Source organism: Natator depressus, chromosome 8 (assembly GCF_965152275.1).
Source record: "Natator depressus isolate rNatDep1 chromosome 8, rNatDep2.hap1, whole genome shotgun sequence".
Taxonomy (NCBI): Eukaryota; Metazoa; Chordata; order Testudines; family Cheloniidae; genus Natator; species Natator depressus.
The window spans coordinates 24,537,096-24,563,322 of record NC_134241.1 but is presented as its reverse complement, the minus strand read 5'-3'; the positions used below and the strand labels follow the sequence as shown (position 1 = coordinate 24,563,322).

The 26,227-nt window shown below is 41.4% G+C and overlaps 1 protein-coding gene across 2 annotated transcripts in view; it reads right to left on the bottom strand.

Moving 5' to 3' along the window:
• The window catches only part of GABRG2 (gamma-aminobutyric acid type A receptor subunit gamma2), a 95,456-nt gene that overhangs the window by 47,330 nt on the left and 21,899 nt on the right, over window positions 1-26,227 (bottom strand). For both annotated transcript variants that reach the window (XM_074960643.1, XM_074960644.1), the window contains exons 2-6: window positions 15,188-15,336; window positions 13,442-13,509; window positions 11,579-11,799; window positions 8,774-8,856; window positions 7,975-8,112 (exon numbers count right to left, since the gene is read on the bottom strand). In XM_074960643.1, the coding sequence (XP_074816744.1) occupies window positions 7,975-8,112; window positions 8,774-8,856; window positions 11,579-11,799; window positions 13,442-13,509; window positions 15,188-15,336 (659 nt within the window). The remainder of the gene's footprint in view (window positions 1-7,974; window positions 8,113-8,773; window positions 8,857-11,578; window positions 11,800-13,441; window positions 13,510-15,187; window positions 15,337-26,227) is intronic.

Below are 26,227 nucleotides of genomic sequence, written 5' to 3'. Positions count from 1 at the left end.
ATTGCAGCAAAGGAGGTTTAGGTTGGGCATTAGGAAAAACTTCCTAACTGTCAGGATAGTTAAGCACTGGAACAAATTGCCTAAGGAGGTTGTGGAATCTCCATCACTGGAGGGTTTTTTTTAAGGACAGGCTAGACAAACACCTATCAGGAATGGTCTAGACTTAGTCCTGCCTTGAGTGCAGGGGACTGGACTAGATGACCTATTGAGGTCCCTTCCAGTCCTACACTTCTATGATTCCTTAGGAGTATTCAGCCAGAAATATTTAAACTGACAGAGAATGTAAGAGTTCCTGTACCATTGGGGTGCTGAATATCAAGATTTGGGGTTTCAATCTGTCTTTTCTGCCTGCAACTTTAAATGTTCCATTGTCCTACAGAGAAGATATTCTTTTGGCTCTTGTGTCTGAAGTCATCATTTAGTATTGCTTTAAAAAAAAAAAGCAAACAAGGGTTGCGAAATAAATATCCTCCTAAAGCACTAAAGAAGGGACCAATAAAGATCCCAAAGATAATCTCAGACACACTGGTTGTCCACTGCCTTGCACCTGTGCAATGTGATGTTTAGGTGAGTGCTGCCTACTGCTAAATCAGAATACAAGTATTTAGCACCTATTCACTAGCTAAATTCTTCAGCTTTGGCCATGGAACACTTGGTACTACTCAGGAGGGATTATGTGCATAGGTGGTTTTAAAACCCCCTCCTCACCACCCCCAGTCTTGTGGCTGCTGTTTAATGGGCTGGACCATCAATTCAATTTAGAGCAATTTAAGGGTTGCACTAACTTGCATTGTCTGCCTGAGGCATTGCTAGGTATAGGGACATTTCAGCCATAACCCTTTGCCCCTGTACTAGGCTGGCTTCTAAACAATCTCAGGATTGTGCTATGTAGAGGAGAACCACCTGCAGCCACGCAAGCCAGTTTTAGGGTAGCCTTGAAGCGGAAGAGCAGTTTGAAATCTGGCCTAATGCAGGAGAGAATTGGGCTACATAAGTCACCTTTGTACTTTCCTGATCCTGGGTTTGGTGTGCCAGCCATGGTCATGTCCCATCATAAGTTAGAACAGACTTAGGCTGCACTAATGTTCACTGGCTGCTAGTGGCCAAAAACACTGTTATGGTAGTTGGGGATAGCCACCCCATAGCGAGGCATTGGACATGCCCCTGTCTCCTAAACATGCCACTATTAAATTAAATACTGCTAATCACTGCATGAAGCTGCCATGGAATAGCAGTCTCATGTCTGCTGGAGGACATCAGTTTACTCCCTGGTAAATATGATTTAAAAGATTATCACGTGGATAAGAAATATCTCTGTGAAGCGGCGGCCAGCACATCCCTCGGCCCGCGCCGCTTCCCGCAGCCGCGATTGGCCGTACCTGCAGACGTAGCAGGTAAACAAACCGGCCCAGCCCACCAGGGGCTTTTCCTGAACAAGCGGTGTCCCAAGTTTGGAAAACACTGCACTGTGTGATGGTTTGCTGAGTTTACATGAGCATCTCCATTTCCCACAGAGACCTCTAAATATGACATACAAAGTATATGTGTCAAGACCATAGTTCAACTTAAAGCAGAATCATGGGAGAAAACTGATGGCTGTTAGGTGCTCTCCAGGACCGAGGAGGATTGACTGCCTGCCAGCTGTTCACTTCATTACAATGGTGCATCAAGATCAAATATAAGAGCATGTAAATATGTTCTGTTTAACAGAACAATACCTCTGACCAAATTTACTCATGCAAGCAAAGAAGGCTGCGTGGGGGAGAGAGGTTAGTTTCCTACCTGAGTACAAAACATCAATACAGGTTGACCAAGATTTTGTGAGATGGACTGAGGTTCATGGACTGAGGTTCACGGACTGCATGAAACCTCACGCCCAAGCTCAATTCAATATGAATATTTCATACAGCTGTGTGGTAATGGCCTATGGACACGTGAAGTATTTTATTGTAAAGAATGTGAGCTAAATCACTGCTGTTCCAACAACACAGATCTCAGGAAACAAAAACTTGATTCTCAATGACATTCTGCCCCTTTGCTCAACTCCACAGCACAGACAGCTCACTTCACCCATGGCTAAAACATAGTTACCTCTGGTGTCATGCTATAGGTGGCAGCCACTCTGTACCAGCATCACAATAGCTTTTCAGTAGGGGAAAAAATAGTGCATCCAACTGAAACTACAGGGGAATATTTGCAGGCAGAATGCAATTATTTCCAGTTAAGAATCTGATGCTGAAGAGCTGTCTTCTGCTGCACAGTGAAATCAATTGGCAAATGAATTAACTGCCTGAAAGCTTCCAAATGTTCCAGGTGTATCCACACAGAATGCACTGGCTGCGTCTCTGACTGTTACTGTGCTACTGAGGGTCTAATGATCTATTCATGTCAGTGGCATATTCGTAGACAACAGCAACAGCAGCTTAGCACCTTTAGAGTTAATATTTCTTCTTTACATGAAACAAATCCTGGATGTCATCGGAGGCTAGAACCCATTTGCTCAGTCATCACTTGATTTTTTGGTTCCATGTGACTTTCCAGGTAAATTAGAGATGGTTTGAAAAGTTCACTATTTATGGGAACACGTTCACAACTCAGGATGACTCGTTGCATTTAAAAGGAGATGATAGATTGACTTGTGATATTCTAGTAATTTTTTTTCTTTTGTAGGGGCAATATTCTAGGGCCAGATTTCCAAATTTGGGCTCTCCCAATTGTGTGCTGATAGGTGTGTGCATGGGTGTGTGTGTGTGTGTGTGTGTCTAACATGCTGGTTGTGTGCATGCACACACAGCTACCTAACAAGCATGCAGTCATTTAGGCAGGGCTGTCAGGTCTTACACATCTTATGTGACACTTATTGTGATACCCAGGCCCCATGGGTTGTTCACTACTCTGTGTCAGCAGCTCCTGTGAGGCCTGACGCACTCACCACACCTACCACATTGTTGTCATAATCTGTATTTAAAACTTGTCATGTAAGACATCATATCAAAACCCTTAACATACTAGTCCTGAAAATCGTGTGGTGTATGTATGGCATGGGTATAAAGAGTTATAATTATGTTCTTTAAATGTGTTGGGCAACAACACATAAGCCCAGTCTGTCATAGATAAAATAATGTGAATTTGCTTATCTCATCAGGCAGAGATAATGGAAGTACACTTACGCATAAGGTAACAAAGCTATCAAGATAACAAGCAGTGGGGAAGACAGCAGCAGAGAGAAACTTTGTCTGGGCTTACTTTTCAAACAATATATTTCAAAGGTTTGCTGAACTATAAAAAGAAGGGGAGAGAACCCTATAGTTATCCTTCACCTAAAGCAGGGGTGGCCAACCTGTGGCTCTGGAGCCACATGCAGCTCTTCAGAAGTTAATATGCGGCTCCTTGTATAGGCACCAACTCCAGGGCTGGAGCTACAGACGCCAACTTTCCAATGTGCCGGGGGGGGGGGGGTGCTCACTGCTCAGCCAAAGGCCCTGACCCCACTCCACTCTACTCCACCCCTTCCCACTCCCTCCCCTGAGCCTGCCATGCCCTCGCTCCTCCCCCTCACCCCCCCCACCCCCGGAGCCGCCACAAAACAGCTGATAGGGAAGTGTGAGGGTGGGGGGGAGGAGGCACTAATCAGTGGGGCTGCAGGGTGGGCAAGAGGTGGTGGGAGCAGGGCGGAGGAGCTGATGTGGGGGTGGGGCTGCTGATGTATTATTGTGGCTCTTTGGCAATGTACATTAGTAAATTCTGGCTCCTTCTCAGGCTCAGGTTGGCCACCCCGATCTAAGGAGTCAAGGAAACCAAGTGCTTTGAGCTCTGTCTGTTGTGTCCTGGGTAAAGATTTAATCAGCCATGCTGGAAGAAAGTCCATGGTGAGAAAAACTCCTTTGAACAAATACCCTTGTTTGTTAAGTTGAGTTTTAGTCTTAGAAACATATTTTTACTTTGTGTTTGTTTGTAACCATTTCTATCCTTATTGTTTATGCTTGGTATCACTGAAACCTATGTCCTTTTGTTAATAAACTTGTTTTACTTTTACCATAAACTAACACGGGGGCTTGACTGAAGTGGAGCATTTGTCAACTCCAGCTAATAAGCTGCTGTGTACTGTCTCTTCAAAGGAGCAGCAAACTTGACTAGGTTTTCTAGGTGCTACAGTAAGAGGGTCTGGCATGGCAGAGAAAGAGGTTTCTGGGAGAGAAAACAGGGCTGGAAGAGAAGGTTCCCCTGCAAAGAGTACCTGGGCAATGGAAGCCAGTGTATGAACCTGCATGCTTGTATTCTGGCTGTTGGTGTCAGGGCTGTGAGCCACAATAGCGTAGCTGTTCAGGCACCCAGAGCTGCAAAGCAGGTGTTGACTGAACCCCTTACTGGCCTGGGTGGACCCTAGAGCATCATCTGCATTCATCTATGTAATGGATTCATCTGCCGTGCCGTGCTTCCTCACAGCCCAGCTAAGAGCTCGCACATTCAGCTGGGCTTGGCAGGAAGTGAGGTATCTTCTCTGGGTCACAGGGCGCCGCCCTGGCACCAAGTTTTAGGGAACCTTTCTGCTTCTGCTTAGTCTGCTTCTACTGATGGAGCCAGGCCAGCATGGAGTGCTGGGAAGCAGGAGGCAGTGGTGGTTTTGGCTAAGAGGCAGGGTTGGACAGAGTAGGAAATGTGCTAAAATGAAAGAAAAGCAGATTTGGGGAGGCTGCTCCAGACTCCTACTGCCCTAGAACAACTCCCTCGGTGTCTTCCACATCCAACTCTCAGGCTGTGCCAGTTCCTCCAGCCACCCAAAAACTCTCTAGGCTCTCTCCCCTCCACATCCAATTAACAGATTCCTCCCCCCCCCCAAGTATCGTTCCCTCCAGGCCATAGCTATTCCTCAATAACCTGAACCCTATTGGCTCCTCCAACACACCAAGTTGCTCCCAGTTGCCACTGCTCTAGGGGCCCATGAAGTAGTAATCAGTGACTGTTTATCAGTACAGAGAAATGTCACACATGGAGCTACACAACATTTGGCAGCTATGGTAAGGCCTTGACTACTTTAGGGAGTTTTTGCAAAAAAATTCCCAATGATTGTGCCACTGATCTATGCTATGGATCCACTACTAGGACTGCCACTAGTGGAGGTGGATAGAGTTCTAGGGACCAAACAGGCCAAGCGTGTGCCCAAATGCCTGACTTGTGCACACACATTGGGGATTTCTTCATATAAGTTAGCTATATGTAAGTCTGACTTTTAAACTCAGTTGAGGAATAAGGAGCATGAAATAAACACATAGGGAACAAAGGCATTGAATTTTGGACCCTGGGTAGAACAGCAGGAAATATAGCTTGGTTGCATTGCAGATGTGTAAGTGTGGACCGTGGCTACAAATGGAATGCATTTAAGAGTAAGTACACTGAGGCCTTGTCTACACTGGCGGGGGAAAGGAGAGGGAGATCGATCTAAGTTATGCAACTTCAGCAATGTGAATAACGTAGCTGAAGTCGACGTACTTAGATCGACTTACCGTGGTGTCTTCACCGTGGTGAGTTGACTGCTGCCGCTCCCCCGTCTACTCTGCCTGCACCTCTTGCGGAGGTGGAGTACAGGAGTCGACGGGAGAGCGCTCGGGGGTCGATTTATCGAGTCTAGACTAGACGTGATAAATCAACCCCCACTGGATCGATCGCTGCCCGCTGATCCGGCAGGTAGTGTAGACATACCCTGAGTAGAAATGAATCTTATGCACCTTGTCGTAACGGCAATTCTCATCCTGATAATAAGGCACTTAGCTATATGCTATTATCTTTGGCCTTCTGGCTCATGCAGTAGCAGTCATACTGATGTAGGAGCAGGATTCCCATGCTAATTTTGTTTATACGTGCGACCCTGCACACCTGCACTGGGTTGAATCAAGGCTAGACTTAGTTTTCATGCAAATAGCTCTAGCAATAAAAAAACGGAGAAAAGAAAATAGCGAGAACATGTGATAAACACTACGGGAAGGGGATGCCTATGAACACAATGTTTTTTCAAGTTGTCTCTGCAGCCCCAGCAGGCCTTTAAGAGAAGCGCGGCAGGACTAAGTTGCTTTGGAAAGCATTTCTTGTCACTGATCTAGTGCTGGCAAAAGTAGGTTTTTACTGACTTTAAATGCACAATTAATATTGATTACTTTATTTGTTTAAGTAAATGAAAAAGGGCAATGTGCATCAGCATATTAATAAAAAATATGAACTTTAAATTTTATTGGTTCTCTCAGAGCACTACCATGGCTTCTCAGACTAGATTAATGGTCCCACAGGAAGAGGTTTTTGTTTTGTGAGAATGCATCATTTCTTTCAATGAGCACTCTCTTAACATTACAAGATACATCATCAAATGCCTTGATTCACAAAGCAGAAAGCAGTGGAACATTGGAACTGAAGCTTGTAGTATGTTCAAATTGTATTATTTTTCCCTTCCAGCCAAATATTCTCCATTAGAGAATAGAAAAAACAAGGAACGGGAAACAGCAAATAAAAGAAATGCAGTCAAGTCTGAGTGATGTCAATGTGAGATTTGCTGCAGACTTTAATAGAAGCAGGACCAGACCCTAGAACCATCCACTTATTCATTGTTGCCTTTTGTGGATGTGCCGGTTTTAGGGGCATGACTGAGGAGAGATGCTTGCTGATTATATTTTTGCTTTGGGCATGAGTGACTCAACCAGGCCTTACACAATGCAAGTTATTAGTAACCATGTTCCCCCACTCTCCCCTTGCCCTTCTTTGACCTTTCATTGGCCAGGAATGGTGAAAGGTCACACATTTCCTTAATGAGATGACAAAATATTTTCTACAGCAAGGATGGTAGAAAGTGCTTTAAGACAAATGTGACCACAGGCTAAGAAGCATCAGTCCTTTCTTCCTACCCAGAAGACTAAATATGTCATCAGTGGTTAATATCCACTTTCTTGGGAACTAGGAACCTGACAAATCCTGAACTGCATTGTTTGAACTGTGTATAATGTACAAGCAGGCAGCTTTCAGCACTAGCATACCTCCTTTTGATTATGCTGGCAATGCGACCCTTTTATTAATAATTGTCATTAATTATTGTCACAAGCCCACAGATCTCTTTGAACTTGTGGAATAAAATTTGGTATAATCAAAAGAAACCTCTTTCATTTCAGCATTCCTTTTGAAAGTAAGAAAAAATTACAAAAGAAATGTATATGCAAGAATATTAGTATGCAATACCCTTCTGGACCCTTAATAACTTCCACCAGTCTCCAAATGGCTAATTCTTTCCACCACCAATGCTAGAGTGTGTGTGTGTTTCTGACCTGACTTATTAAGTGGCATGCACTTTCCTGCCTAGTTAATGGAATAATATTTAAAACGGTGACCTTCTTACTTTATCATTTTGAAGTCTATTACACATACTGAAGGAGGGTAACACAGATAGAAATATGGAGCAGAACTATCAGAGACACACCGTATCTAGTTCATAGTAGCTTTTAATAATTCAGAGTTAGCCCTGAGTAAGGGGCAGTGTGCAGCTATGTTGCTGCAGCAGGGACTTGTAACTTTGTGTGACAATTCTCTCCCTGGCTACCCCCTTGTTTTGAGGGGAGGAGGGACAGGTATCATCAAGTATGGCCCGATAGTAGTTTATTATCCTCTGCACAACAGCTCAGCTACACAGCCTAGTGTCCTTAGGGGGTCCAGTCAAGGCTCCACTTATTCTCTGCTCCCCATCCACTGGCATTGGAGGGGGGACTGTGGCCTCCCAAAGTCTGCTCTCTCCTTCCTGTACTGCTGAGGGTGCAGGGCAAACTTGTGCAAGAGACAGCATTTCATTTTGCAGGATAAATGAAGATCTGGTGACTCTTAAGGAGTTAAAATCAATTTGTTCTACTAATTGCCAGTGCTGAGCTCCATACAATCATCTACCTTTTTTAACATAAAATAATTTGAATGTAAACAGATTATAAAAAAAATTGCTTATTTTACCTGAGGTTGTCTTCACCACTTCAGTAGAATTTCTCAGTCCAATAAAAGAAAACTGGTAGAGCCTCCAAGATCTGGTGTCTCCTACTTCCACCGAACTGCGTTTCCACTGGTAAATAATTTCTTCCCTGGGGTAGCCATCTTCAAGACAATTCCAAATACAGCTTCATAATCTTTTTTTTTTTATTTTAATTTAAAAATTTACTTTGTAGGAAACAGCTTCATTTTCTATTTATCCAGAAAAATATGGAGCAACATAGTCAAGGGAGCGAGGGTATGTTAGTTACCTTTCAATTCAATATTTTATTTATTTTCCAAAAATGCATTTTTGAATGCCTCCTCTTCTTCCTCCCCCCCACCCCAACTTGAGACATCTAGGACACAATCTGGCCCTTCTAAAGTCATGGTCAAATCTATAGCCTGATTTCAAAGACGTCAATCCACATGCCAACAATAGTCAATGGAGTGACACCCATATGCAACAAGCGTGACAAAGATCCAGATCACAACATCTATTAATAAAACCTAACTCTCATGTCAAGCATAATTAAGCATTATGAATATCTGTGTATTCTCCTCTATGCTATGTGTCTCAGAGCACATAACGTTCTCAGGTATCATTATTATACTATATCTGTGAACATATACAATGTGTACACTTTTACAAAATAAATTCCAGATCCTCCCTGATCCAAATCCAATTGAAGACAACAGATTATGCTGATTTACCCTAGCTAAGAATCTGGCCCTGAGTATGTCAATGCAAATGAAGGTGGAATAGGTAATTTAGCACACTACTTACAGCTTGAAAACTCCAGAGGACAGGAATGTTCATCCATTGGGAAGTTGTGCAACTGCAACTGACACTCAGCATCTATTGTCAACCTAAAGAGAAGAGATGACAAACACTTAGTATCAGAATTTACAGCACATGCCATAGTAATTTCTACTATTATAGCACACAAACCAAGATTCTTATCAACATGCCCCTAGCATACAAAATATGCAACACACATAAGCACTGTATACAATGGGTATAATTAAAACATGATGATGTATTTATTTGCCTATTCAAAGTGTAGGAATATATGATGGTTATTGCATGTATCTGAGCAGTGAATATTGTGTTTTTCTTTTTAATTACACTCCCTACCCACAATGCATCTATTCATCCCTTGCAAAAAAGAGAACGTGAAATGCGGCGTGTTTTAAAGGATTTATTGGAGTGAGTCTGAGACGGCAACATTATTTATGAGTAGCAATGCCATGAGTGAGTTATTCAAGTCATTTCAAATGGGTGCCAGCAAAACCTCTATGTCATAGCTTGTCATTATATTTATATAGATGTATTTTATAAGAAAAAGTCTATTTTAGAAATGCTCTAGAGAGTTAAAAAAAATCTCTATTTCACATTTGACCTCTTCAGCATTGCCAGTTGTACATATGTCTCCACTATAGGGCATGCGCTGCATGGTACATGCATTGGAGTGAATTATTCAGTAGGAAAGGAGAGAAGTCTTTGAAAAGCAGAGGGAGCAAGGAGAGAGTAGCAGAACATAGTGCTACCACTAGACTCTTCTGTGAAAGCTGCAATTTCCATCCCACCCTTATGAAACCCCTGGTGATGGCATTCTCTGTTGGCTGGTGCATGTCCAAGAACCACTCTCCAAAGCCATATTGCACCCTGGCTCCTGCAGTCATGCTTTCTCTATCTCATGCTTTGATGATGATCAGAATGGAAGATGTAGGAGCCATCTGCCTTCTAGAGCAACTGAATCAGAAATGCACACTCTCCCCACAGCAATGATAGAGGAACCTATCCCAATGCCCTTGAAATCAATGGGAGTTTTGCCTGGGATTGAAATGGGAGCAGGGTTGGGCATTTAGTAATTATTTGCTGAGATTACTGCCTTTTTCTTCCTCTCACATTTCATCCCTCGACAATCCGACTTCAAGATCACCGGATATATACCAAGAAGGCAAAGCAATCTGCTCATCAGATAATGATATTCTTATCTCTAAATGATTTTTTCACTGGTGTCCTTATTTAAAACTGTTTGAATTTACCACATGGTTCATAAATTCAGTGACAGTTTGGGTTTGTTTTCTGTTGTGGGGATGTTTTAATATCATTCACTAGCGTGAGTCCAGTTGGCTCTTTCAGGCTTGCAGAAAAGCTTAAGTCTGTGTTAGTAATTTTGCTGCAAGGGGCAAGGTTGGCTAGAACATAGTCATACAAATGCCAAGATTCTCACTATTTTCATTAGAAAATCACTTAACATTTGTTAGGGAATATAGTGCTCATGAAAGCGAGTGACCACCAGTAGTGGCTAGAGCCCGGCATAATTCCGGCAAGCTTCAACACACAAGCCTTTACCAATATACCATATTTTTGTCACTTCCAATACTCTTGTAATATGGGATCTCTCAAATTGTGTGCTCGATTTCTGAGGCACATTTGGGATGAGATGATCACATTTAGCTCAAGCCAAGGTTTATTATTAGAATTTGAATGTTACTGGCACTGATCATGATATTTAATAGAACTACTGACTACAACTTAATGTCAGGTCACTAAAGAGAGAAACTGAGTGTTTTGAGGAGAAAAGTAGTGAGGTCTGAAGAGAGAAGAGAGCATGGTTTGAGATATTAAGACCTATTTAACATTTCAAAAGCAGATGTAGGATGTGATTTATCAGACTGACTTTGATTCACGCTGGATTTAAATTCCAATCATTTTCTTATCTCTTCTTCAAAATGTGATGCATAATGAATGTAAAATAACTACAAAATAACTCCTTGTAATTCAGACATTTCTTCCAACATCAAAAAAGATTCTTAAGCAAAGAAGAAAGAAAATTTTTAGTAACCTCTAAGAAACCAAAAGGGAGATATATGAACGGATAGATATGTACACTGTCCTAATAAAACTTTGATGAATATAAACTCAATAGGTTTTGGATCAGACTCTAAATGACTGATATTACCTCACCCATTTTGTCTGTATTTCCACAAGGATTTCCAGAAATTAAACATTTTTCACCTGGGAGCTTTATCCAGCTCCACTGACGTCAAAAGGAGCATGAAATGGACTTGAATGAGAACAGGAAACTTTGATGCAAATTGGTCATAAATACTGATTAATTCAATCAGTGATTTTAAAATCCTCTAATTTAATAGCTAGAAGAGAAAATTATAAGACTGGCAAAACAACTGGTAAGCAATAAATTGTAAACACAATGTTCTTCAGGGAGAAGATTGTATTACCTTATATTGAATAGTTCCTTACTCCTCATGTAGTTCTATTTACTTTAGTGAGATTCCTTGTGGAATAGGATATTAAAATCTGGATGAAAATGAGACACTTAAACTATGGCAATATCCAGCCTTCTAAATAGACAAAGTACAAATGATCTATGCATTTCACATTTTCCAGGACATTTTAAAATTACAATCAGGCAAGTTACGTTAAGTTATGCATTCCAGTTATGTTTAAACCTCTCCTATGATTAGAAATTTATAGGTATTTTTTATTCACATTACAATTGCATAAAATGTACTTCTTTGCTTTTCCATGAGAAACCAAATTTAAATTCAAGTGTAATACCTTAGTGTATATAGCACTCTGCCATCATTCCAGATCCTGAGCATCCTATTGGGCGTTGTTATCCAATGAGCATCAGCCTTCTTGGAGTTTCGGAAAAACGTATCTGGTATCCAGATCTTCCCAACCATGTTACTGTTCAAACGGAGCACTTTTATCGTGCTGTTGAATTTCAGACGTCTGTCATACCAGGTTTGGGCGAAAAATATATCGATTGTATATTCCTGTTCATTAACCAGAAATAGTAGTGAAAACATTGTGCATGCTAGGGTCAGAGTTGCACTTTTAAAAGCATTTCTCTGAAAAACCTGAAAAAGTATTTGCAGTCACTATGAGAGGGATTGATGCTAAAGCTGGTTGAAAAACTTTGATAAATTTTGTGATTTTTATTTTCAAAAATAAGGTTTGATGCTGTTTTTTCCCATTATTCACCCAAAGCTAACTGATAGCTACTGGTTGTATCTTTTTCAAGTCAGTGTGTCCCTCCCACTCTCCAGCCAGTCTTAGTTGGGAGAGGTGTGTGTTTGGTCAGTTTGGTAGGGGATACACAATCCCTAGGGTCCTGTGAGGAGGCATGGAAAGAAGGGGAAGGCTTAGCTAAGCTGGAACTTCCTCTTTCTCTTTCCCTGCCCTGGCACTCAGAATGCACATGGAGATCATGTCTGATCAGGGAGTGGGGTCAGTGGAAGGGAGAGATTTCTCTGCCTCCTCATGCCTCCCGTTGGCCAGTCTGTGGAAGGAAGGGAGACTTGATTGTCCCTTATGCTTGTCCCCTTGCTCCATATGAAGCTCTTAGGAGGTGCAGCAGCCATTCTGCAGCTCTTAGAGGTATAGTTTGAACTGTGTTTCCAAGAGGCTGTGGGTCTGGCCAGTCACTAGTTTGGGGCATGAGGAAAATATTTGTTTCATATGGCAAGATTGGCAAGGTGTTTTGCTCCTTCCTTGAAGCATCCTGGAGGTCCAATTCTAGGTTAGTTAGGAGAGAAATTTAAAAGCTTTATGTTAATAGTGACATTTGTAATATTGTTACAATTTGCACTCCCTGTGAAGATCAAAGGGGCCAGCTATCACAGGTAAACATAAGAGATCCAGTAGAAAACCGGCAGACCCTATCAGTGTGCAGACCTTAAGTCTTCCCTATCTAACTTTTCATGTACACGTTCATTCCACCTCATGGGGAGAGGGGGAAGAGGATTCAGAGGTGTACTGAATCCTAGGGATCAGGCTGAAGGGTGCCACCTCTAACTATGGGATATTTGACATCAGGTCATTTAAAACCATACTGGATCAAAGTAAATGTCTGGTATTTCTTGAGGAAGGCCCATCACCCTCCTAAAATTAAAAGTTAATTAAATTGCAGATCCATCCTTCCACCTCTGTTTCATTCTACTGTGTGTCATGATCAATGTCTGTATTTCTATACCAAACAATGCCTCTAACACAAGTGTTATGACGTACATATTACACAGGCTGTTTCTGGCTGTGAGATGACAAGAATACTAAAGTGTTGGTCCATCCTCACCCAAATTAACATGTTCTGGACTGGATCTTGCAAGCCCTTGTATGATTAAATAAGGGACCACAACATGGTTGCACACGTGTGAGCTAGTAACCATGTAATAATGTTATTAAGCACGCTCATACCGGTTTCTGATGTACGGAAAACCTCCACTTCCAACCACAACCATGCCCTACTCTTCTCCATGAGTTTGATATAATAAGACTTTTAAAATAAAATACATACAGTGCAGTGTCAAAAATAATGGAAACATAATTGCACTGCAACTATAAAGGAATTATTGCATACATCAAACCGAATATACTGATCATTAAAAGTATAGCAAAGTGTTATAAACAGTTACCTACCATATTGATAGCATTCACTGGACCGATGCTATTTACGTACATGTCAGTGTGAATTACTGTTGGTTTCACTGCAAGGAAAACAATAAGAATTGCTGATACAAATCAAGGTCAAAATCCACTACATAAAAATCACACATAAGGTTATTATTTTGGAGTGTCTATTTTATGTGTGTTTGGGGGGTGGGAGGTGTGAGTGTGAGTGAGAGAGAGAAAGACACATTTCCAAACAGCAAATAAATATAGTAAAAAATAAATTTTACAGCAATATTTCTAGTTCCTCAATAGACAAAGATACTTCAGCAGCAGATTCTGACCACATTTATACTGGTGTAAATGAGGAATAATTATGGGACTCAAAGGCAATACACTGATGTGAGTGAGATCAGAATGATGCTATGCCTATGTTTTGTTGTCTGTGTAGGGGACTTTGTTTCTCAAAAACAAATTTTATCAAATGCAACTCCTTGAGAAAACACACACTTTTTTTCAGAGTCCTCTTACACTGTGTTTCAGCACTCATTTCACATGATGGGACTCAATGCAACGTGACTGACATAGCCTGAAGTGATGTCTGCAGATAAACAAACATTTCATGAGCCCAAAACAACATTTGGGGCTTGCAAAACAGGAATGGAAAACAATTGTTAGACTAGTTTAGTTTGAAATATTGTTCTCCCACTTTGACCATATTAATTCCAGACACCCCTAACAAAAACAAAATCAATCTTCCCAGATTATTTTTATGGATGTTCCACTCCTTTTATTCCCTAAAGTCTGGGATTGGGAGAACAAGCCATACAAGTACTCTGGTTATGTGTGTTTCATTGGGAATTCCTCTGCTAATTTTACAATGTGTACATAAGTATTATCAGTGGGTGTTACCCACATAAATACTCATGTTAACTTTCTTTGTGGAGTATAGGTAAAAATTGTCGTTCTTGGTTTTAAACTTCTTCAGACTTGCTTGAGCTAGCCTATTTCATGGAGCTTCCTGCCCCCTACTTCCTTTTGTTTCTCTAGTCCATGACTTCTCTCTGTTCCTTTCCACAATCTCATTATTATTATACGAGACCCTTCACTTCTGTAGTTTTTATGATCTGGGATAGGCTTCATATGTTGCCTCACTTCTTTAACTACTCCATTGCTGTTCTAAGTTCATCTGAAAACTCATGAGTGAGAGCCTCAGTTGATGAAAATGGATATAAACCTTCAATGATGCTATTCTCATTACTTCATCTTAGGGTCTTCTAATCCATATCGTCTCCCTTTTTCTATACTCCTTTCTATCCTCTCCATCTGCTGCTATGTATTATTTGTAACTTTGTGACTGTATAATTTAACTATATAAAGCATTTAGTGATACTCACCAACATTTACAAAACTGAATGCTTAAACTTAAACTCCTAACTCCATGTTTAGGCACAAAATAGAAGTGGCCTGATTTTCAAAGTAGTTGAGTTTCTGGCTTCAGCAATTTCGATGGAATTTTTGGGTGCTCAGAACTATTGCAAATCAGGCCATTTAGGTGCCTTGATATGGATTTATCAGGCCATCCTTATACACAAGCCTCACTTACACATCTTGGCCAAAGTGTTTATGATAAATATTATAAAAAATGAAGTTATATTGTATTATATTTTGTTTTTATACCTTTTGTGTGGATTATGTTTCCAATACATATATTGTAATGTGAGGATTCTCTTCCTCCAGCCCCCATTTCAATTAAAAATAGGTTAGAAAACACACCTCCTATGTCAGGTCTCAGTTTGTTGTCATATCCCTCCAGCAATCCATTTAAAATCAGGGTGACATCACTCTCGTGGACTTTGGGAGTCAAAACCCATGTTTTGTTGGATGTATAATCTTCATAGTCATCATCTCCCTTTTGGCTAGAACTGTGAGGGAAAGAAAATTGAAGAGCAAGAAAGTCTTGAAAAACCTGAATGTTGGAATTACATCCATATACAGCCCCTTTTGAAAACATGCTATATGAATAATCCTGTTCTAATAGCACTGCAGTACTTCACAAAGTATTACAAAATGTTGCCCATTTTATGACAGAGATATTGTAGTCAGGATGTTGTGTATTACCTAAGGTTAAAGCTCACTTTAATGAACTTTCCTTTGGTATAATAGAGATCATGGCCGGTGTATTCTATGGTACATCAATGCTTCTGTCCTTTGAGACATCTGTTTCTTCTCCTCTTGACTCAGATGGGACATATTATAGAACACAAGAACATATAAAAAAACCCTCTTGTCGTCACTTAGTTTATGCAACACTCCAGTAGAATATCACTTTGTATGGACACCATGTACTTACATTATTTCCCTTTGAGATGAAAACTTGACATATCCTATTAATGACAGGACCCAATAATTACATGAATTCAGACAAACTGTCATGTAGCCTCACTGCACTATGATGAGCCTGAGTTTGTTGCGCAACTGGAAAGTTCAGCACAAATAGTTTGGGACTTGGTTTTCATTTTCACTTTTGCTCCCCAGAGGTCACCGAAAAATAAAATAGAAAAAAAAATGCAGGTTGGCTATCACCAAACTAGGACTCAAAGGAAATCCAGTAACCCAACCCTCATACTATAGAAAGGGCAAGTCAGATGCTGAGAACTGTAAATCACAGCCTATGCTTTCTTCAAAATGCCTGGTTATAATATCAAATAAAGTTATACTTCGCTGGCACAATGTTAGCAGATACTATGCAAGCTCTTTCACACAGTTCTGCCAATGCTCCTCTATCCTGAGCTGCTGCAAGATTCTTCCTATTCCATCCTTCAGATCGCTCTTGATTTGAGACTTTTATTGGTGCTGAAAACATGCTAAATTATATGGTGCGGTTGGGGTGTTCACAAATAGGAACTAAAAGGAGGTCATCACACTTTTTGCTTGAGAACACAGTCTCATATCCATAATGTGCAAATTATAGCCACACCTGTAAGAGCCACTAGTGGGGGAGGGGTAGAGGAACTCTATCTGCTGGATCATCAGCTATGCTGAACTCATTCTTGGAGAGGAAACCCTGGTGCAAATAAGTGTGGCCACGGGATCCCCAGTGACTACTCTACTGGTCCAGAACTGCAGTGAGCTAAGAGCCCAATCTATCATCCTTAGGTCACCATCTCTCTGCCTCTGGCCCACTCTGGAAAACCGTTCTGTAGAGGGAAGAAAGACTGGGTGGCAATAAGCCAACTATGCTTGCTCTATGCCACCGGGGGATTCCAGCAGCACAAATGAGATTTAAACAGGGCTGAAGATCTGGCTCAGTTTCTCTTCCCTTCCCAGTACAATATCATGGGAAGAAGCCTTAATGAAGCTGCTTGCTTTTCCTGGTCGAGATCATGCAAGGTTCTCAATGTCTGAGAGAAACTGAATGCCCTGCCCTTAAATGGAATTTAAAGGCATTTGGCATCTCTCAGGAAGCAATGCAGGACTGGACCTCAGAGTGGAAGACAGGGCTATTTGGTGATGCCACCAGAACCATACATTCCAGAGGAGATAAGGCTGGGACAAGGTCAGCCCTGCCTTCCCTGTACAGAAGCTAGCACTCGGAAGCTGATACTGGAGGTAGTACATGCTATACCCTTTAAACATGTTTAGCAATACCATTGCTGTGTGCACTCCCCCAGGTATCCCTCTGTAATGCTTAGGCATCATGTGCCACCAGCCACCACCGGTCACATACTAAATAACCCTCCTCCACCCAGCCTCAGGGAGATGCACATAATTGAGCCTTTAATGTTTATTGGCAATCAAAAGGACAATTTTTAATTGGCACTCTGCTGCATAACTCTGCTATGTAGAGACAAACCGGCATGGATAATTAAATTGGAGAGGGAAGCTGGTTTTTTCAGCTGTCTGGAGTTTCAAACATTTAATTGCAATTTAAAGGAACAAATCTCAGGCAATATACACCCTTCTGTATGGCACAAGAATCAATATAATCTATATTGCAAACACGGGATTGGATTATATGTTTTTTAATCTGTATGAAATGCATAGAAAACCCAAATTAATTTATCAAAGCCATGTGTCTTTGATGTTATCAATTAAAAGTTTTTTCAGAGATCCTTCTGAAGCAGAATTTTCTATTTCCTACATGAAAAAGAAACTCTAAATACAATATCTCTTCACTCACAAAACACATTCCTGAATACAAAGGAGGTGAACAAGGTTTAAAACTTGAGCTGCTGATTACAATGGTTAGAATGACAGAGAGAATCAGCATTCTTGTTTGGCCTAAAAGGATAAAACTGAAGACATAGTCCAGGAAAGACTTTACAGTCTAGATTCACAGTTTTACATTGTCTGCTTCTTATTGCTCTGGTGACACAAAATTGCCATAAACCCAATTTAACTGACCAGTGAATCCAAGTTTATTACATCTGTGAGGCATCATCAGATCAGTGCAAGGCAGCCAGAGTGAGATGGTGAATCTAGCTCCAGGTTGTCAGTGGACAATGAGTCTTCAGTAACTGTATTCTTGTCTGAACTAATAGTCATTCTTTTATGGGTAAACCTAAGCAGAAGATTAGAACAAGTAGAAGTTTTTGTTTAAACTTGTTTATTTTTAATGTTACTCTTTGATGCCCTTCTTTTACATTTTTAGAATTTATATTTTTGATTAAGTGAATATAGTGTGACAAAGCTCTGTACTTGTCTCCATGGGTCCCACGTTTCCTGGCAGATTTCGCTAGCCTCAGAGGCTCACTGTGACCCTCCTCATAACCCTTCTCTCTCTAGAGACAAGGGTCACAGTCTACTGAGCCATTTTCATCATAAAGCCAGCGAGGGAGGTAAGGAGAAGCTATCCTCCTTTGCACAGTCTCTGTTGTCTCCCAGTCTCAGTGATTAATCAGGGGCTGGGAGGTGCTAAGGGGGGAGCCCAGGCCTGCCCTCTACTCCGGGCTCCAACCCAGTGACCCTAATAGTATCAGCTATGGTAGCTGACCTTTTAGAAACATGACACGTACAATTCCCTGGGCTACTTCCCCACAGAGGCCCCCACTTCAAGCTCCACTTCACCCTTACCTCAGGGCCTCCTTCCTTGTGCCTGATATGGTGTGTACTGCTCAGTCTCTCCAACAGCACAACTTCCTCCCACAGCTCCTGACATCCGCACCCACCTGACTAACTGGAGGCTTTTAACTAGTTTCAGCCAGTCCCTGATTGGCTTCAGGTGTCCTAATCAACCTAGCTGTCCTCCCTGCCTGCTGGAAAGTTTTTAATTGGCCCCAAGTGTCTTAACTGACCTGGAGCAGCTGCCATTTAACTTATCCTGGTACCAGGGATTTGTTTAGCCTGGAGCTAACATATCTATCTCCCACTACTTTTCTATAGCCATCTGGCCTTGCCCCATCACAATAGATATATTTTAAAATATCCACATAAAAGCTGGTTTACACAAAGGCAAATATAACCTGGTAAATGTTGTCTGTGATTTAATAGCAGATTTTTTAAAACATGCATTTACTAGACAAACAGTGATGAAAGTTTAATATTGGGTGTGCTCTGGGTATATAAGAGAGCAACTATTAAATCATGACCCTGACGCATGGGTCTGGTCATGCTCTGATCAATGCTGGATGCAAATCAGGGACAAAAATGCCCCCCGCTGTAGATGTTAGTTTTATGATCAGAAAACTTGCTATGTAAAAATGGCATCTCCTCATACAACAGAGCTGCATCGTGTGTCACTGAGAGCCAAAAATCAAGTTTTTGCTACCTTAGACAGGAAGCATTAATTTTTTCAGAGTCCACAGTTATAAGATAGTGAGCTACAGTGCATCCTGCTCATACATCTACCAGAGAAACATTCATCAAAACCATGCCATTTCATGGATATAATACAGTTTGGCCCACCAGATATTACTGGTGATGATGCACTAGCCAAAAGTTAGTGTTTCAATCCTCAAGATACATTTTAAGGACTAATATGTAGAAAAGAGTTCAGTCTTTTTACTTGTAAATTAAGCAAATGTGGTATAAAAATCCTACAAAGAACAATAAACCTGGGAACCCCATGATGCTATTTTTAGAGTGACTTTTCAGAATAGAGCCTGGCTTTAAATTGAATAAATTCTCATATAGCAATATTTCCACAATCATATGAGTATTTATTTCAGAGATCTAAAGTACATGCCAAGGAGAATTTCTCTCCTAGCTCTAAAATGAGTTTGCTTCATTGTGTTTCTGTCTTATTTAAATAATGTATGACTTCCGACTTCTATCTCTAAAGATCATTGTAGGGGAAAAAAGAACAATTTTAACAGCTGTCTCTTGTTTATTCAATGTTGAGTAGAAATTACAAATTTGTAAAAATTCCCTTTGGCAGTACATGCAAAAAGAATGTTTAAAACTCTTTTTCCTCGTGTGTTTTATATATTTACAATCTATTGGTTTGAATTCTTTAATCTGTTTAAGATTAAAGTATGCCCAATACTGCTAATCTCTCAATTATATTTAGATATAAAGGACATATATAGCATTTTATGAGACCATGTCTATTATATTGATAGAAAAAGAAAATATAGTGCCAGAGCCAAATGTATAAGGAAAATAAAAACTTTCAAAAGAGAAGAACTGGAACACAGTAGAGGATGCAACAGGAGTTAGAAAGCTAGAGGAGCAATAAGACTTCTTGAAATATCATGCATAGTTATTTATCTAATTAGGCTGGAAGCTCTTCTGGTCTGTGTTTGTACAGAGCCTAGCACAATGACCCAATTTTGATTGGAGCCTCTAGGTGCTAATGTAATACAACTATATTATTAACTATTCTGATATGCTCTTTTAAAAAAATATTTAAGTAGAGAACATCTCCCCACAATACCAATGTTTTCTGTTCCCAACTGACAGTTCCTGAGTGGTGATGAGCACTCGTAGCTCTCGATGACTTCATGGGGAGTTGCAAGTATTCAGCACCTGGCAGGATCAGGCCTAATAGTATTAAAGGATGGGAGAGTGTAGGACATTTCAGATTTTTTTTTAAGAAGTCTACAGATAACTTTGATTGGCAGCCCACTAGTACTAAAGATTCCATCTCATCCTTGATGATGAATTGCAGGAGTGGGACTGTGATCTGTTTGCTCTCTAGGGAGATGGTGTCTACTAAACCTTCATCAGCTGCCACTTCTGACCATTTTGAAATCCCAAACCTAAAAGGAAGTCAAAGGCTTCAGAAGTGATTAATGAAGGGACAGTCAGTCTGATACCTAATGAAAGTTATGTTCCTAAAGCCCCATTCATATTCTTTCCTCTGAGCCCATATTATCAGAAACAGATTGATCTATCTTCCAAGTGTTTTCAGCATCATGAAACAAAACTGGTAAAACTCTCCTATCGAGATTATTTGGAAACACTTAAGAAATTATCTTTTTTAATCTTATGAATACTAGAGGACTTCAGATGGAATATTCAAACAAGTAAGCAAATGTACATTCCTATCTTGCTAATGTGCATTAAAGCATACTTTAAGAAATTAATTTTAGTCATTTTGACACAATGATATGCCCTCCTATCCTGTTAACAGCCTGGAAGAATAAAATAAATGAATTCAAGCCATTTTATTAGAGGTATTTGTTCTATTGTTTTGAGGTAGAACTTCCTGAGTTCTAATCCCTGCTGTAAGACACCTCCTTCTCTAGTAATGGACAAGCCACTTAATGTCTCTACCTCGGTTTTCCCATCTGAAAAATCCAAATAGTAAATCCATCATAGGTCAGACTCTGATCTCCTAGCTTAATATTTAATAGAACTTCAATTTCAATGGGAGTACTTCTGCAGTAAAGTACTATTTAGTGTGACTAAAGGAGTTATAATCAGGCCCTTAGAAACTGATCCTGAAAACACATATGTTCCTATATAACCTGCCACGCTCGAAGAGTTACTTATGTGCATGTATGCATGATCCTGTTTGCATTTCAGTGGAACTCCTCACTTGACTCAAGCTACTGACATGCATGTTTGCAAAGTACTTTGAAGATGAAAATTGCTAAGCACTAATTATTTATTAAATTAGATCAGAGAATGCATGAATTTAGATCCAAAGACACGTCATCTGAGGGTGACAACATAAGACTGGGAATCAGGAGATTTTAATTGTATTTATTTAGATGTATTTAAATGTGTCTGTCTAAAGCTCAAGGCACACATGGATGAGTCCACAAACGCATACAAAATTAAGAATCAGTTCCCAGTGTTGCAGATTTTGGACTTTGGGTAACAGCCTTTTTTGTCTCAGCTTTCCCAACTCTAAAATGTGGATGGTAATACCAACCCTACCGCAGAGTGGACTTAGTATTTAATTTGTAATGTTCATTAAGCTCTTCAGACAGATGGCATTATAGAAGTGCAAGTCTTATTCAAGCTGTTAACTATTATGGGCCAGATCCTTAGGCCCTATGCTGATTTCATAGATTCATAGGGATAGACGAGACTGCAAGGATCATCTAGTCTAACCCCCTGCCAAGATACAGGATTTGTTGTGGCTAACCATCCAAGACGGGTGGCTATCCAGCCTCCTTTTCAAAATCTCCAATGAAGGAGCTACCACAACTTCACTACCAAGTCTGGTCCATTGTCCTACTGTTCTGACAGTTAGGAAGTTTTCCCTGAGATTTAATCTAAATCTGCTGTAAATGATGTAGTTTGAATCCATTACCTCTTGACCTGCACTCTGTTGGAAGAGAACAACTTTTCCTCCATCTCTTTTTATGGCAGCTCTTCAAGTATTTGAAGACCATTATCATTTTCCCCCCCTTAATCTCCTCTTTTCAAATTTAAACTTACCCAGTTCCTTCAGACTTTTCCCATGTGGCTTGCATTCTATCCCTTTGATCATCTTTGTCGCTTGCCTCTGGATCCTTTCCAGTTTCTCTACATGCATTGACCAAAATTGGACACAGTACTCCAGCTGAGCCCTAACCAGTGCTGAGTACCATGGTACTATCATGTCCCATGTCTTGCATGCTGCCAGGGTTCCCTCCCCACTCTGAGCTCTAGGGTACAGACGTGGGGACCTGCATGAAATACCCCCTAAGCTTATTTCTACCAGCTTAGGTTAAAAACTCCCCGAGGCACAAATTCTCCCTTGTACCTTGGATTAGGTAACACTGCCACCACCAAGTGATTTAGACAAACTCAGGGAAAGGACCACTTGGAGTTCCGGGTTTTTTTAGGACACTAAAAAAAACCCCAATCAGATTCTAAAAGAAACAGAACTTTATTATAAAGAAAAAAGGTAAAAGAAGCACCTCTGTAAAATTAGAATGGCAGATAATCTTACAGGGCAATCAGATTAAAAAACACAGAGGATTTCCCGCTGGGCCAAACTTTAAAGTTACAAAAAGAAAACCAGGAATACACCTTCCTCTCAGCACAGAGAAGAATCACAAACCAAAACAAAAATAAGCTCACGCATTCCCTTGATAGTACTTACTAATTCTAATGGAGTTGGATTGCTTGCTTGCTTGATCTGTGTCCGGCAAGCACACAGAACAGACAGACCAAAACCTCTCCCTCCCCAGATTTGAAAGTATCTTGTCCTCTTATTGGTCCATTTGGTCAGGTGCCAGCCAGGTTACCTGAGCTTCTTAACCCTTTACAGGTAAAAGGATTTTGTGCCTCTGGCCAGGAGGGATTTTATAGTACTGTATACAGGAAGATTGTTACCCTTCCCTTTATATTTATGACACATACTATGCCTCTATTACTGCAACCTAAAATTGCTTTTACTTCTTTTGCAACTGCATTGCGTTGCTGACTCATGTTGACATTGTGATCTACCACAACTCCCAGATCCTTCTCAGCAGTGCTGCTGCCAAGCCGGTTTTCCCTCATTCTGTATGTGTGCATTTGTTTTTGTTTTTTTTCCATAAGAGTAGCATCTTACATTTGTCTTTGTTGAATTTCATTTTGTTTTCTATAGACCAGTTCTCCAATTTATCAGGGTCCCTCTGAATTTTAGCTCTACCTTCCAAAGTGTTGGCAACTCCCCCCTGCCCCCCTCAGCTTTGTCTCATCTGCAAATTTGATCAGTGTGCTCTCTATGTCTACATCAGGTAACGCATTATAGAAGGTAAACAACACCGGATGGAGAACAGATCTCTGTGGAACCCCACTTGAGATGTCATTCCATTATTAGTTATTCTTTGTGGTGGTTTAACCAGTTATGTATCCACTTAATGGTAGTTCCTCCGAGCCTGCATTTCTCCAGCTTACTTATCGGAATGTCATGTGGGACGGTGCCAAAAGCTTTGCTGAAGTCCAGGTATATTATGTAGGTATATTACCTCATATGTTAGCTAATCTTGTTATCTGCTTGTAGAAAGACTCATCCACTTCTGGTGGTCTACAAGAGACTCCCACCATAAAATCACTACTATTCTTTTCCCTTTTTATCCTCATCCAGAGACTCTCAGTAGGTCTGTTGCTCACTTCCTCTTGGACCTCAGAGCAAGTGCATATATTCTTGACTTACAGCGCAACACCTCCTCCTTTTTTCCACACACCTATCCTTCCGGAACAAGCTATATTCCTCCATGTTGGTACTCCAATCAGGGGAGTTGTCTCACAAAGTCTCTGTAATGCCAATTAAGTCATAGATTTCTTCATATACCATGACATCCAGTTCATGCTGCCAGTGGCGCTGGAATCTTTTTAATAGTGGGGGTGCTGAAAGCCAGCTCCCTCACCCCTGTCCATGCCCCCCCAACAGCTGGGGCCAGACAGGGGTACTGGGGCAAAGTCTGGGGATGGGCACGGGGTCAGAAGTGGAGCCATGCAGCCAGAACCCCATGTACAGATCCAGCAGCAGAGCCGCAGCTGCGGGGCCAGCAGCCGGAACCCTGGGAACAGAGCCCTGGGAGTAGGACCATGGGCTTGGGGCCCTGGGTGTGCAGCCAGTGGCTGGGAAGCAGGTCCGTCAGCTGGGACCCAAGCCCAGGTGCAGGGCCAGGAGCAGAGTCCCAGGAGCAGGGCCCCAGGCACAGACCAGCAGCTGGGGAGCAGGGCCGGCGGCTGGGACCCAAGCCGCGGTCTGGGGAGTGGAGGCCTGGGTACAGGGCCAGCAACCCCGCATAAAACCTGGGGATGCTGCAGTGCTCCCTGCACCCCTAGTTCCTGCGCCTATGCATCCTGCTTGTAATACCAGCTGAGGATCCAGTCCTCTATATTTATTGCAATACCAACCGTTCACAGTGATCTGGTGATCACTATTCTCGGGAGGGCAAATGTAGTCTCTATATTCCTAGTTATGGAAGCCCTTTGATGGTATAGATGGTTCTCTTGTGCAAGCAGATGAGGTTTGCAGCCCTTAACTAGAACAAAGCCCAGTTCCACTGACATGTTCTCTTCCTCAGTGCATAAGAGTGGAGGATAGCAGGGTTAAAGGATCATCCCTTCCAAAGTATCCTGCTCCCATGGTGCAATTGTGTTGGTGCTGTGGGGAGTTACTTCATTTAGTCAGTGGGCTGATGCAGCCTGTGCAGAGCAGCTCCACAGCTCTTGGGAGAGGATACTTTCCTCCTCCTCTTCTCTGGGCTGTCTAGGGAGACACCCATAGTGCAACCCACTACTAAAAGACATGGCCAGTGTGCTCATATGCTACTCTTTAAATATGAGGAATGGAAATGCTCATCTTCATTGTGTATCTGCTCCTGCTCCTAATGAAATCAATAGATATTTCCCCACTACCATAAATTAGGTTAAGGTACAAGAAGTGACCTCAAAAATGACATTTCAGTGTCTTAAATATATTCTCCCTTAGAGATTTTGGAGTTGAGTTTGTTTGGTTCACAATTCAACATAACAGGCCTAATTATCTATTCCTATACTATCATGATTTATTTAGTTTCTTATACAATGCCCATCATTACACTTTACACTTTTTGATTGCCTCTTTGCTAGCCCTCACTTAACCCATGACCATTCAGGTTTCTGTTTGCAAAGAGTAATGTATGTAGCTGGCAGTTTCCTCAAGGGGAGATCAACTCCTGTTTGAAGTTTATTTGGAGTAACTCTAATCAAGTCAAAATTATCCAAATCAGAGACAAATTAGTGTAATTGAGAGATGAATCAGACATACAATTTTTTGGCCAGCTACACCTAGCATGTGAAAATCAAGCTGCACTCTCTGATTTCTATATTATCATGATCAACAATAGTAGTTTTGGAATCTAAATCTAGGGACAGATTGTTAACCACATACTTCTACTGGTGATCAATTAATCGCACAGGTAATCCCACTGAAGTTATGCAAGCAACTCTTAACTGATGGGAGTAAAAGGTTCACAATCTGGCATTTAGCAAACAAGTTGGTTGGTGTTTCAGGAGGTAGAATAGAACGCCACTCACTTCTCTCCAGCTGTAATGGCCCACACATAGCCTCAACATTCAGACCTGGGGCCAGACACTCAGCTGGTGTAAATCTGCATACCTTCCACATACACAATCATAGAACTGGAAGAGACCTCGAGAGGTCATCTAGTCCAGTCCCCTGCACTCATGGCAGGACTAAATATTATCTAGACCAGGAATCACCAACCAGTATATAGCGAACAAGTGGTCCATTCTGGAGCCTCTGACAGTCGACCGTAATCTCTGGCCACTAAAAATCCAGTGGCACAGTGGGGCTAAGGCAGGCTCCCTGCCTGCCCCCGCCATGCACCGCTCCTGAAATCTGCCAGCATGTCCCTGTGGCCCCTGGGAAGCGAGTGGGGGTGGGGAGGAGGTCTCTGCACTCCACTCCTGCCTGTCTTCAGCTGAGATATA